The sequence below is a fragment of the Microtus oregoni genome, unplaced genomic scaffold (assembly GCF_018167655.1).
Source record: "Microtus oregoni isolate MIOR12 unplaced genomic scaffold, Mior012 000029F_ref0000214, whole genome shotgun sequence".
In the NCBI taxonomy this organism is placed as follows: domain Eukaryota; kingdom Metazoa; phylum Chordata; class Mammalia; order Rodentia; family Cricetidae; genus Microtus; species Microtus oregoni.
The window spans coordinates 16,440,340-16,456,095 of record NW_024543088.1 but is presented as its reverse complement, the minus strand read 5'-3'; the positions used below and the strand labels follow the sequence as shown (position 1 = coordinate 16,456,095).

The 15,756-nt window shown below is 37.9% G+C and overlaps 1 protein-coding gene across 1 annotated transcript; it reads right to left on the bottom strand.

The window, feature by feature from the left end:
• Nucleotides 1-9,200: 9,200 nt before the first annotated feature.
• LOC121464699 (olfactory receptor 19-like) lies at nt 9,201-10,130 on the bottom strand. The gene has a single exon (XM_041677723.1). The coding sequence runs from the start codon at nt 10,128-10,130 to the stop codon at nt 9,201-9,203; it is 930 nt and encodes a 309-aa protein (XP_041533657.1).
• Between the last annotated feature and the right edge of the window lie 5,626 nt (nt 10,131-15,756).

Here is a 15,756-nt window from a genome sequence, read left to right as displayed (position 1 = left end):
CGCGACTGCAGGTGCCGGCAGTAACCGCTGGCTAGGGGGTTGCGCTCGTTCAGCCGCAGCTGTACTGCTGCCAACCAAGCTCAAACGCTGGGAAACTCAGCCAAGACAGGCGGGGAGAGGTTAGCGCGCTCGAGCCCAAGTCACGTGTGTCCTGCGCTCTGTTGCAAGCGTTGGGAAAATCAGGAGGCTCTGGAGCCTCCCAGCCGCACTGTGTACTAAACAGCCGGGTGCCTGGCTACTGGGCCTGGAGCACGCTGTGAAACTTGCTCTCAAGTGCCGGGAAGACAGGACCCAGGCAGTGAGCTGCGACACAGGGGGAACTAACTAGGACGTTTGGGGGCTGTTCTCATTCAGCAGCGGCCCTCAGGAAGAGAGAGTGCAGTGCGCAGGGGCGGCTGAGAGGGTGGGCAGCTCCTGAAAAACTTGTGCGCTGGACTCGGGAGGCAGAGGCAGGCGGATCTCTGTGAGTTCGAGACCAGCCTGGTCTACAAGAGCTAGTTCCAGGACAGGCTCCAACGCCACAGCGAAACCCTGTCTCGAAAAACCAAAAAAAATGTGCTTCAGAAAATGATGGACATTTGTCTGTATGAGAGAGTATTTATTAAGTTTGCCACTAGAATGCCAACAGAGTGCAAAAGGCTGCCAAGCAATTAACTTATTCATTCGGTGGTTTCCAAAAATATTACCTATATTGTGAAGGTCCTTTACATTTTTAATTAAATCAGTTGTCAAACTATATTTATTATCCTCAGGAAGCTCATTAAAATAAAATAAAAACTGAGAAAAATCAAAAAAAAAAAAAAAAGAAAAACCAAAAAAAAAAAAATTGTGCGTTGGGAGACCTGCTGAATTCAAGCATTCTCTCAATCTAAAGTTCAAAGCCGAATCTTCAGCACAGTGGAGAGGAGAGAGGCCCCTGCACCGCGGGGCCTCCCTCAGGGGCGGAGGCAAAAAGCCGCAAGTTAGGGTGCCAAAATGTTACGGCGTGAAAGAACGGCAGATAGAATTTATTATAAAATATTCAGCTTTAATAAGGGGAGGACTTACAAAACCAAGGTTCCAGCGGAGAGCAGGAAAACAGAAGGGAAGGCGGGGAGCACACCCGCAAAATTTATAAGTAAATATTAGCCTTAAGGGGATCCCGCCCTTCAAGCAAGGTGATTGGCTGGCCTTCCCCTACAGGTTTTATGTTGAAATTAGGGTGATAATCAATCTGATTACAGAGTTAGGCCAGTTCAGGCATCCTCTCCAATACTGCTAGGAATCTTAGCTGGGGTCATACTTCAAAAACGTGCACTCTACAAATATGGCAAAACTAAAAGAAATGGATAATTTTTTGGATAGGTACAGTTTACCCAAGTTGAATCAAGACCAGATAAACAACTGAAATAGACCTAAGGAATAGAAGCAATTATTAAAAAGTCTCCCAAACAACAACAACAACAAACAAAGCCTAGGGCCAGAAGATTTCAGTGCAGAATTTTGCAAAAATTCAAATAATTAATACCAATACTCCTCAAATTGTTCCACACAATAGAAACAGAAGGAACATTTCAAAAGTCGTTTATGAGACTACAGTTCCAAACCTGATATCCAAACCACACAAAGAATGAACAAAGAAAGAGAATTACAGACCAATCTCTCTCATGAATATTGACACAAAAAGACTCAATGAATAATGGCAAACTGAATCCATGAATACATCAAAAAAAAATCCACCATGATCAAGTAGGCTTCACCCCATAGATGCAGGGATGGTTCAAAATATAAAATTCTGTCAAGGTAATCTACCATATAAACAAACTGAAAGAAAAAAATCGCATGATCATCTCATTAGATGCTGAAAAATACTTCAACAAAATCCAACACTCCTGCATGATAAAGGACTTGGAGAGATTAGGAATACAAGGAACATACTTAAACATAATAAGGGGCATATACAACTTGACAGTCAACATCAAACTAAAATGAGAGAAGCTCAAAGTGATTCAAAATCAGGAGCAAGACTAGACTGTCCACTTTTTTCATATCTACTATATCTATTTAATATGGTACTTGAAGTTCTAGCTAGAGCAATAAAACAAGAAAAAGATCAGAGAGACACAAATTGGATAGTAAGAATTCAAACTTTTGCTATTTGCAGATGATATGGTAGCATGCATAAGTGACCCCAAAAGTTCTAACTTTGAACTCCTACAGCTGATAAAAAACTTCAGCAATGTGGCAGGATAAAAGATCAACTGAAAAAAATATTCTGCCACCTTCCTATACACAAATGATCAACAGGATGAAAAAGAAATGGAAACGCACCCTTTACAATAGCCACAAATAACATAATATATCTTGAAGTAACTCTAACTAACAAAGTGAAATAGCTATATGACAAGAACTTCAAGTATCCGAAGAGAAATATTGAAGAAGATATCATAAAATGGAAAGAGCTTCCATGCTCTCAAATAGGCAGGATAGGTAGGGCCAACATAGTAAAAATGGCAATCTCACCAAAAGCATTCTACAGGTTCAATGCAATCCCTATCAAAATCCCATCACAATTCTTGAAAGACCTCGAAAGAATAATACTCCATTTCATACGAAAAAATGAAAAACTCCGATCAGTCAAAACAATCCTGTAAAATAAAGGAAACTTTGGAGACATCACCATTCCTGACTTCAAGCTATATACTATATAGTATAGACCTATAGTTATAAAAACAGCTTGATATTGCATAAAAACAGACATGTGGATCAATGGAATTGAATTGAAGACCCTGAGATTAATCCACACACCTATGAATACCTGAATTTTGGCAAAGAAGCCAAAATTGTACAATGGAAAAAAGAAAGCATCTTCAACAAAGGTTGCTGGCATAACTGGATATTAATATGTAGAACAATGCAAATAGATCCATATTTATCTTTATTAACAAAACTCAAGTCCAAGTCGATCAAAGACATCAACATAAATCCATATACACTGAACCTGATAGAAGAAATGGCCTTGAACACAGTGGCACAGGAGAACGCTTCTTAAATATAACACCAGTAACACAGACCCTGAGAGCAAAAATTAATAAAAGGGACCTCCTGAAACTGAGATGCTTCTGAAAGGCAAGACACACAATCAATAATACAAACAGTAGCCTGCAGAATAGGAAAAGATCTTCCCCAACTCCATATCTGACAAAGGGCTGATCTCTAAAATACATAAAGAACTAAAGAAACTAGAAACCAAAATATCAAAGAGTTCAATTTAAAAATGGGGTCCAGATCTAAACAGAGAATTCTCAATAGAAGAAACTCAAACGCTGAAAGACATTGAAGGAATTGCTCAATATCCTTTATCATCAGAAAAAAATGCAAATCAAAATGACTCTGAGACAGCATCTTAACACCTGTCAGAATGGCTAAGGCAGCTTATGCTAGAGAGGATGTGGAGTAAGGAGAACACTCCTCCACTGCTGGTAGAAGAGCAAATTTGTACAGCCACTTTGGAAATCAGTATGGCAGTTTCTCAGAAAATTTGGAATAAATCTACATCAAGAAACAGCAATACCACTCTTGGGCAAATACCCAAAGTATTCACACTCATGCCACAAGGACATTTTCCCAACTGTGTCGTAGCAGTATTGTTTGTAATAACCAGAACATGGAAATGAACTAGATGCCCCTCAGTCAAAGAATTATGGTACATTTTTACAATGGAATATTAATCAGCAGTAAAAATACAGTTACAACTTGAGATCTGCAGGCAAATGGATGGAACTAGGAAAAAATACTGAATGAGGTTCCCAGGCCCAGAATGACAAACATAGCATGTTCTTACTCATCAGTGGCTATTAGATATAAATAAAAGTATAACCGGGCTATAATCCACAAGCCCTGAGAAGTTAGGTAACAAGGAGGACCCTAAAAGAGACATGCATTGTAGAGCTGGGGGGAAGGGACAAAGAAAGAAGCAAGGAAAGAGATATCCTGAAAGAGGGAACCATTATGGGATTAGGGAGAAATTTGGTACTAGGGAAACTCCCAGGAACCTATAAGGATGACCCCAGCAAGATTCCTGGCAATAATGGAGAGGATATCTGAACTGGCCTAATCCTGTAATCAAATTGATTACCACCATAATTGTCAACATAGAACCTTCATCCAGTAACTGATGGAGTAGATGCAGAAACCCACAGCTAAGTACTGGGCCAAACTCCTGGAGTCCAGTCGAAGAGAGGGAGGAGAGACTATATGAACAAAGGGGTCAAGATCTTGATGGGGAAACCCAAAGAGACAGCTGGCCTGAGTTAGTAGGAGCTCACTGACTCTGGAGTGATTGCTAGGGATCCTGTATAGGACCAAACTAGATTCTCTGAATGTGGGTGACAGTTGTGTGGCCTAGGCATTCTGTGGGGCTACTGGCAGTGGGACCAGGATTTATTCTTCAGTGCATAAACTGGATTTTTGGAACCCATTCCCTATGGAGGAATTCCTTGCTCAGCCTTCGTACAGTGGAGAGGGCCTGGGTCCTGCTTGATATGCCAGACTTCGTTGACTTCCCATAAGAGACCTTATTCTTTCTGAGGAGTGGGTGGAGGATCAGGGGAAGATGGGAGAACTGGGGAAGAAGGAGAGGAAGTGGGAACTGTGGTTGGTATGTATAATTTAAAAAATTTTTAAATAATTTTTTAAAAAGTGTTGTAATGTAAATATCTGATACGCAGGGTATCTGTTAGTGACCTCCCAAAAAGGTCATGATTCACTACTCAACAGAATTTAAAGAAGTTATATTCACCTTCATACTGTTTGGTTTTACAAATGATAAAATAGGATTCTTTTCTCATTGTGAATGTAGTATTCAAGAAAACAAGAAATGAATGCTTCATTTTTACTAAAATATGTTCTTTACAATTTTTAAATGAAAATACAGTCATATCACTTTCCTGCCTCAAGTCCTCCCACGTCTGTTCCCACCAACACCATGTATGTACCCCCCACTCCCTCTCAAATTGGTAGCCTTCTCTCCTTGACTATTGTTTTACACATACACACACAATCACACACACACATGCACATACACACACATAGTCATGTACAGACACGTGTGCACACATGCACACATGCACACATACAAATGCATGCATGCATGAACAAAGATGAAAAGCTTGCATAAGCAAACATTGTCTTCCCCAAAGATCTCCAGTCTTCCTGGTCAGGGTTAATGTGTTTGCCAGCTTGTGTCCACATGTTTCTTATATGCTCTGCCCTGTGTATTTCAGCGTGTCTTTGGGTTTCTGTGTTTACTGGTTTTTGTGTTTCTGCATGAAAAGTTATAAAACTATTTCTTCAGACTTTTGGAATTTTAGGATAGTCTTCACATCTACTGAATATTATATTTTAACAAACATGAGGATGATAAGATAATGTGAACACAAGGGAAATCATAAGAAGCCACACAGGAGCAGGACTGTGGAGTAAATATCAGGTACAGACAAGTAAAGTCAATATTATGAAAATTGAGACTTGAGTCAGAAGAGGGGAAAGTGAAACTGGGACAGAATGAACTAGTGAGAGGATCCATGCCTACACTGTAGAGAATCTGAAGTTTTGTGCTTAGAGACCTTGTCAAACACAGTTTCATGTCATTATCCCAAGAATCCCTGCAAGTAAAATCCATCTTTCCCCACAATCCTGTCTCCATCACATACTGACTCTCCCGTGCCATTAGCGTAAGATGGGTGACAAATTGCATTGTGCACACATATGAAGATGTCATGATGAAATCGTCATTTTTATATAATTAATATACATTAATAAAGAGTGAGGTTAAGATGATATCAGTGACTAAATTTCAATGACTCTGCTAATCAATATGTGAGAAATGTCAGGGGCCCAGTGCTTAGAATGTCAAAAGAATCTTTGCTCTTCCTTCAAAGAACACTGAGCTAGAATTAAGGAGCAGAAAGGGAATATTTGGATCTCACATGGGACTTTATGCCATGCAGCTTCTATAGCATGTCACTATACACAGAGTTTGAATATCACTGCCTTATTCAAGAATTGATTCAGTCACTGTAGGTGAACGTGAGGAAATAATCCCTCAAATTTTAGACTAAAATGTCTGTGTAAGAATGTTCTGAATTGAAAATGATACTTGCATTGAGCCATTGTTAGAGATGTCCTCGTGCCATGTCGATTTATTCATCCTTGATCTTTTCAAGGATGCACTGAAAGTTATGATGTAATTCAAGGGACCTCTGTGGGGATCTACTGTTCTCTGTTATAATGTGGGATGTACCAGCAGGCTACCTGCTATAGGCTCAAACTATGTGCTATCAGATAACCTGACCTAGACCACCACCAGCCAGCCTAGATCCAGGCAAGCCCTCAAATCCAAATGATTCCAACTAAGATTAACAGAGCAAGTCCAGACTCAGACCTGACTACAGTCAAGACAAAGACGAGGAAGGTTCAAAAGACTCCCAGTATGCATGTCTACGTAAGAAAATAGAAGCACATTATTTTCAACCATTTATTTGGAGAAGACTGACGACTACAATTAACAAATGCAAACAGCAATGAAAATGTTCAGAACAACCCATTGCACCTTACATTTGACATTTGCTCTGATATTTAAAGATAATATTAACAATTATCAAATTGTTCACATTTATTACATATAACTCTTTTTGGTTTTGTTTGCTTGTTTTATTTTTTTGAGACATGGTTTCACTGTCTATACCTGGCTGTCCTGGAACTCACTCTGTAGATCAGGCAGAGCTCAAACTCAGAGATCCACCTGCCTCTGCCTCCTGAGTGCCGGGATTAAAATGCAGGGAACCACAGCTGACATTAGGGTAATTATTTTTAATTGGCCATTGTTTGATTTCTCTTCTAGCTGTTCTGCAGTTGAAAGGACAGGTTGTTTATGAAGTGATACCTTCTGTCCAGCCTCTTTCTTAGAAGTGAGTATACTTAAGACTGCAGTTCTTACACAAGACATCTTTCCTGTGTGTGTGCATTGAAGAGATTTCAGAACATGAGAAAATGAAAACAATATTTAAATATGTTTTCGCTAACAGAACATTAATGTTCATGAGCAGATATTTAAAGGGTAGTGTTCTTGCTATAGGGTAATGGAAGAAATTTGTAAGAAGGTCTGGAATGGTCTTAAAGATTTGCATGTTTTTATTTTGTGTGTTGAAGTGTATTCATGCATACACACACACACACACACACACACACACACACACACACACACACACACCATGTGAGCACATTGCCCATGTAGTCCATAGAGGATGTCAGAGCCCTCAGAAGCTTGAGTTACAGATGGTTGATATCTACCTTTCTTTTTTTACTTTTTTTTTTTTTACTGTAAATTGAACCAGACCCTCTGGAAGAATGGCCAGTGATCTTAATCCCTGAAGCATCCCTTCAGTCCAGCACTTGAAATTTTTCAGAAGAAAAGCAAATGAAGCCATTTCACACATATCTGATAATTAAGGCCATTTAATAAATGATTTAGGTTTGGACACTGTGGCTTGGCATTGAAACAAACAGACATACATCATAAACTGTATATTTCATAAAAAGTTGCAAACAGAAACTGCATGTTTGTTTCCTGGGTACCCAGACCTGAATAATCACACAGAAATTATATTAATTACAACACTGTTTGGCCAACAGTTCAGGCATATTTCTAGATAGCTCTTACATCTTAAATTAACCCATTTCTATACCTTTTTATTAATTTATTTATTTATTAAAGATTTCTGTCTTTTCCCCGCCACTGCCTCCCATTTCCCTCCCCGTCCCCCAATCAAGTCCCCCTCCCTCGTCAGTCCAAAGAGCAATCAGGGTTTCCTGCCCTGTGGGAAGTTCAAGGACCACCCACCTCCATCCAGGTCTAGTAAGGTGGGCATCCAAACTGCCTAGGCTCCCACAAAGCCAGTACGTTCAGTAGGATCAAAAACCCATTGCCATTGTTCTTGAGTTCTCAGTAGTCCTCATTGTCTGCTACGTTCAGCGAGTCCTGTTTTATCCCATGCTTTTTCAGACACAGGCCAGCTGGCCTTGGTGAATTCCCAATAGAACATCCCCATTGTCTCAGTGTGTGGGTGCACCCCTTGCGGTCCTGAGTTCCTTGCTTGTGCTCCCTCTCCTTCTGGTCCTGATTTGGACCTTGAGATTTCTGTTCAGTGCTGAGGCAGAGACCCATTTCTATAATTTTGTATTTTACCACGAGGCTTGTGGTTTGTTACCTCTTGCTTCTAAGGCAGCTACATGGTGTCTCCCAGACTGTGCCGACTCTCTCTCTCTCTCTCTCTCTCTCTCTCTCTCTCTCTCTCTCCCTTCCATTCTGGCTATATTCAGCCCTGCCATCAGTCAGAGCAACTTTATTCATTAACTAATAAAAACAACACATATACAGAAGAATATCCCATATCACAAAGTATATTACTGTGGTTTTAATGTATGATTAAATATTTACATATAGAAGATCTTATCTGACTTGGAAGCCACCTTAAGACAATTAATGTTGCAAATTTATATTCCTGTACAAAAGGTTTTAGGAACAATGAAGCTACCTTAGAAAAAGAGTGAGGATGCTAACAAAGGGGTGAGCACAGCTGGAAAGTACATCAGCATGTCGTTAGAACAGGTATCATGGCAGGAAATGGTACCAGTACACACCAATGTATATTTTATAAGAATATTTTGCTACTATTGTATACCAAGGAATAGAATGGGCTTTATGAACACAAAATTGAACATAGACACAACAACCTAATCAGTATTAGGCTCTTACACAAATATAAAAGCAATAACATTGAAGTCTACACTGTAAGAAATATTAAGGCAGCAATATAGAAAGGTGAACAGAAAAGTAGTAAAAACCAGTCACAGAATCTCTTCTATAGTAAAATCATATCAAAGACCTCATAAGTCTTTGTTCAGTTTATTCCAAAGTACCAGCACAAGTCATGGCTATGTAAAATAGATGAGAATCTACAGGTGGCCACTGACATGATACATGATACAACAGAGAAGAAAAAACGTGCTAACAATTCTACAGATGAGTGAGGTCATCAAAAGAAATCAAAACCCTAGGGGAAAAGTTGAAAGAGGAAATTAGCTGGAGTTATTTGATTGGAGTTGTGATGCCTGTATTCGCTGCCCAGACATTATGCACTTTGTGATGAATGTCTCCTTCATGGCTTCCTTCTGAAGAGTCTTCTGAGAGCTCCCATCAGATCCTTATTCCTCAGACTGTAGATGAAAGGGTTCAGCATGGGGGTGACCACACTGTACATCACAGATGCTCGTGCAGTTGACTGTGAGTTTTGGGTAACAAAAGAACTAAAGTACACACCCAAGAGTGTAGAATAGAACAATGAAACAACTGAGAGATGAGATGCACAGGTGACAAATGCTTTGTACTTCCCCTGTGCTGATGAGATTGCACGGATGGAGGAAACTATCTTAGAATATGAGTAAAGGATGCCAGCCAGGGGACCACCACCCACAAGTACAGCTCCAAAGAACATCACCATGTCATTAGGGAAAGTGTTATTACACGCAAGTTGAACCAGTTGATAAAGTTCACAAAGAAAGTGGGGAATTTTCAAGTCAGTACAGAAAGACAGCCGCAATGCCATTGAACTCTGTAGCAAGGAATTCAAGACTGTTGTGATCCAGGACCCAAGAACCAGCAACCCACAGAGGTGGCGATTCATGATGACTGTATAGTGCAGAGGGTGACGGATTGCCACGTATCGGTCATAGGCCATCACAGCTAGAAGAAAGTTGTCCAAAATTCCAAACAGTATGAAAAAGTACACCTGAGCAATGCAGCCTTCATATGTAATCTCCTTGTTCTGTGTCTGAATATTCACTAGCATCTTTGGGATGCTAACAGAGGTAAAACAAATGTCAGCAAAGGACAGGTTAGAGAGGAAAAAGTACATGGGCGTGTGTAGACTGGAATCTGTAACTGTGGCAATGATAATGAGCAGGTTCCCAAGCAGAGTGGCCAGGTACATGAACAAAAACAGTCCGAAAAGGAATGGTTGCCATAGCGGATCCTCTGAAATTCCCAGGAGAATAAATTTCAAAGTTTGTGTGTCATTTTCCAACTCCATATAGCTAGTATAACAACAAAAAGAAAAGTAACCTGATGGAATTACATTATTATCTATAACACTATGCAATGTTAAACAGAAAAACTATAGTTTGTACTATAGTACGCATACAGTAGCTCCTGTTTTGTGTCCGAGTGTGGATCTTTTTGGGGCAGTCTCTGGTATAATTCACTTGCAACTGCTCTCTTACTCTAAGCCTGTACCCAAGAAGACTTGTAATACAAATGTTTCCGATGAATGTTATAGTTGGGAAATACACTTTAATATGGGCCATGCTCCACTTATACCCTTGAGAGTATATTTTACCATGATCATTTTCTACCCAGTGATTAATTAAATATAATGCATTAGCTTCATGAGCAAAGACAGGTACAGATTTTATTTTTAAAAATGTCTCCAGGGATAATATTGTCTAATTAGCTCAAGTGGTTCCTGAGAGACAGAAAGGAAGAAAAGCTTTCTTGATTCTGATTGCACTTCAAACCCAGTCATATCCCTCGAGGCATCACTAGAACAATAAACCATCAAAGTGAGGTACTCAGAAGAAAATCTGTTTCATCACTTTGGTGCTCACATCCTCACAGACTGAGCTTCCATTTGGTCACAAAATGCAAAGGGAAGAGAACAGCACATATAAAGTCTAAGAAATTTTTTCTGCTACATACAAGGTTAATTTGAATTTTAACTTACACATAATAATTGAATATGTTGAATTAAATAATATATTTATAGTGCTATATACATCTATACATGACATAATAACCAAGTCTAGATAATCTTTATGTCTACCACCACGAATTCCTGTGGTTCAAGCATTCCAAATATTCTCCTCTACATACTGTGAAGTTTATGGCACATTAGCTACAGTCATTGCGGTGCACAAAGGAGGGCACAATCTCCTTCATGTCTCGATGTGACCTCCTGTCTTACTACTCACGTTTCCATCTCCCTCAGTTCTTATTTGTTGGCCTCTGAAAATTCTGATCTCCTCAATTTTGTGATAAAAATGTCCTAGGATTCACAGGGAAACATCAGTGTGTCTAGTTCTGTGGCACGCACCAGATATAGAAAGACAAATACCAATGATTTAGCAAGTGAACAATAGCAGGTTAGACCTCCATCATCCCATAGAGTATATTTTCTGTCTTACTCTGGGTTTTCAAAATTTATCTGCTAGAATAAATAGCACAGGAGCACTGTAATTGTGACTGCTATCTTCAAATTCTATAAACAAATGCTGTTATATTTACTATATTATATCATGTCCTGTACCTACCAGCACTGCTCTACCTTTTACACTAAACAAAGTACGGGATGTGCATGATCCCTGAGGACGTTGGACTCTATGCACATTTACTACAGTCTACTTTGTATTGATGTTGTAATTAAAGATTCAAATGAGAAGTATTCTGTTTTATTCTCATTTCAATATTCGCAGTTGGCCAAACACATTTGCATTATTTGGTGAAAGGGTTTTAAAAAAGATATTATGTAACAAAAATAGTGGCAGAAAAATAATGTCAGATTTAGCTAATTCATGTTAAAACATTTGGATTAAACAAATTAAACAGAAAATCAACAAATGTTTCCAAGAGAAATTCATAACTTAATTGGAAGTGACCTAATAATAAATAAATACTGTAATGTTTCTTTAACATTGTGGTACATAATACATACTCTGTAGCTGTTTTAATTAATTGGAAATTGAGTCTCAGTACATTTAGAAATATAACACATGCTAATGTGTTATTTAAACTCAGCTATACAGCCTATCTTTTAAATTTTTAAAAATTATAAAAATATCACTTTGTTTCTTGTTTTTCCTCCTTCTAATCCTTTCCATGTCTTCTCTGTCTCTTCCTCCCAGAATCCTAGCCTTTTTCTTTGTCATTATTACATATATCTATATCTATATCTATGGAGAGAGAGAGAGGCAATGATATCCACATATAGATAGATGTATAAATACAACCTGCTGAGGCTGTTTAATGTTGCCTGTAGTCATGTGATTTCAATAGGGAATGCTTGTTATAGAAACTTAAATATTTAAATAAAACTTAAATATATGGCTATCAGTCTAGAGTAAGATGATACCAGTCCTCTAGCTAACATACTACAAAAGGTCAAAACAAAAACTATGTGAAAGCAAACCATACATTTTGAAAGAACACTTAAAAAAAACCTACATATAGATTGGAGGAACAAAATTATCTACAATGCTACAAAAACTCTTTAGTATGAAGAGAGAACCATTTAATGAAACAGAAAAAGCCAAAAGTAAAAACTACTTGAGAAGACTCATGGCATAAGTTTAGTGTAAGCTAATCAAACTCGTGTTTCATCTCAGAAATAAGGAGCATCCTCATTTCACTGTGTTCCTCCACAGTTCCTAGGATGCTTCTCTATCCAGCAAATTGACTATAAAGACTCTTAGGTAGAGGTTCCACATGGAGAAAACACCTTTTTCTTCAGATGACTGCATCAGTGGATTAATCAGACAAGTTTTAAGTGGCTGCTGACAACTGCAGCCTCCTGGATAAGTCACTCTAGGTGTTCTTGCTTTTGATCTCTGTCTCATTTCTGTCACAACTGCTGAGACCTCAGACTCACCTGGATAGGGCTTCTGGATGGAAAGACACTGATTAGAAATCTAATTTTCTACCTAATGGCTGAAAATAAGAACTGGAGATAGTTTTACTACGGCAGGGAGGGGTCATGTATTAATTTCCAAATTAGGTGAATATGCTAAAGAAAACAGAAATGCTCTGTCCACAGCAAGGTTGAAATGTGGAGGCAAAGGTTAGGGAGATATTTAAAATTCTCTGTACCTGCATATTATATACACCATTCCCTCTTGCCATCTCCAATCCTGATTACATCATTTTCCTAGGGGACTTTGCTCTTCTTAGAAATGAGTTTTTCTTGTGGAGTTTCTGTTCCCAAGACACCTGATTAAGTGTCACGTGAATCACACTTGATTTATCCATCTCTATGTGCTTGTCTACCTTCCAAAATATAACCTACTAAGACCATGACTTCACTTTGGCCAAATGTTTGCTTCATGTTTCTTTTGTCTCTCTTCTGATGAATGTATCCTGGAATGAATAGGTCTCATGAGTCCTTCAAAGCCTTGACTTTGTTTGGGTATACAACTGTTAATATATCCATGAATTTTATTATTCTTTTCTAAAACAAAGGGGTGACTCATGATTTTTTGACCAAGTTATGATCACAGAAGTCCTTGACCTCATTGTCCCCATTACAAAACAATTCCAATATTATAATAGTCTGGAAGAGGAAACACTCAGCCTTTTTCATTATAGTCACAAAGCTAAAACAAGTGAGGAGTGTGGCATTGAAATTAATGGGATGGAAACTATTATCCTTCAAATCAATCCAGACATTGACAATATTCAGAAACACAAGAAATTTATCACCCGTAAATCATCACTGTTGAAAATATTTAAAGAAATCTTACACAACTATGAAGACTAACATTAGATTCATGGAACTAAATGAAATCACAGTATGTCAAAGTTTTACTGATTCAATTTACCATTTAAGAGAGCCATATTTTAGATTTGTTGATTCTTTGTATTATCTTCACTTGTATTTCCCGACTTTTCCATATTATTTTTGCTTTTTCTTCTGGTCTACTGTATTTGGATTTGGTTTGTTCTTCTTTTTCCAAATTCTTGAGTTGCATCATTAAGTTATTTATTTGTGTCAATATTTTTTTAATAATGGACCATCCTGTTATGCTTCCCTCTCAGTGCTGTATTTTTGCCCCAGAGGTTTTCTATTTTTTCCTTTTATCATTGCATATTAATTGTATAAAATGAGTTGTTTTGACATTTCCATACATGAATACAATGTATTTTTATTGTATTCACTTCTGTGACTCTTTCTTACCCCTCACTCTTCTTTTCATCTTTCCTGGCACACCCCATTGCATTTTCATGTATTTTCCTCATCTTAAAGAAAACATAGGATACAAGTCTTTATGGGTCTTAGTTCACTTAACACAGTGACCTCTAGTTCTACCCATTTTCATGCAAGTAACACATATTCAATCTTAGCTGTGGCGGAGACTTTATTTAATTGTGTTATATGAGCCCAGAGATTTTCTTGTGCTGGTTTCATTTTATTTTAGTTCCAGGAATCTTTATATTTCTCTCTATATTTCTTCTATGACTTATTCATCATCATGTTCTTCAATATTTATGAGTTTGTTTGATTACTAGGGATTCCTTTGTTATTGATGTAAGTTTATTACATTGTGGTCAGAAAAGATACATAGAATTATTTCAATTTTTCTGAATTTGTTAATGTTCAGAGTCAGATTTTAACTAAACTAGAATTACATCCCTTTCCCTTTTTCTTTTCTTCCACCAGCTTCGTTCAAAGACCCTCCCTTCAACACATGCCATACACCTCATTCTCAATTTTATAGTCTATATTTCATTGATTTTCATTATCATTTCATATATATATATTATGTGCACAAATATATAAATACAAGTGCTGAATGTATTGTTGTTATTGTGTGTATGTGTTTTTAGAGCTTACTATTGTGTATCAGATCACCAATATGGGTCTCTTCTATGTGAGAGGTTAGTTTGTCCTCTCTCAGCTGGTATTTGTTATCTGAAGTTCTTTGTTTATGGGTGTGGTACAGCCATATCTGGTGATAATACAAAAGTCATAAGAGTATACACCATGACCCATTGGCTTTTCCCCTAAAATGCATGGATGGTTCAACATACAAAGTCAATTAGTGTAATAGGCTATATAAACAGACTTCAGGGCAAAAATTACACGATCATCTCCATAGACGTGGGGGAGGGGGGGTAAAACATACTTTCACAATAAAGGTCCTAGAAAATGGAGGTCTGTCGGGGATATGCACCAACATAATAAAAGATATGTATGACAAACAATAACATCCTGAAAAGAGAAAAGCTTGAAGCAATCCCACTGCAGCGAGCAGACGGGGACATCTACTCTCTGCTTCCTTTTCAACATTGTGCTCAAAGTACTTGCTGGGGCACTAAGAGAAAAGAAGGAAATTAAAGTATACAAATAACAAACAAAGAAGCCAAACTCCCTGCTTTCAGATGACATGACACTATACATTGGAGATGCCAAAAATTCCTTTCGAAAACTTCTAGAAGTGATAAATCAATTCCGCAACCTTGCAGAATAAACAACCCACATCCACAAATCAATAGCTTTTCTATTGAACAAGAATATTAAGAAGGAGATCATAATAGACACACTCCATTCACAACAACCTTAAAGGAATTAAAATATCTGGAAATAAACCTAGCCAAAGAAGTCCAGTACTTCCACAATCAAAATTTAGACCTCTGTAGAAAGAGAGAAAGGTACTATGAAATAGAAAGACATCCCTCTCATGGATTAGTAGAATTAATATTGTGAAAATGACCAAATTACCAAAAGCTGCTTACAGATTCAAATCAACCCCAATCAAAATCCACATCTTATGGTTTACAAATTACATATATATATATATAATTAAAATAAATAAAATACTATCCTAACATTTATACAAAATCACACACACAAATAAAACAGATAACCAAAACAATCCTAAGCAAAACAA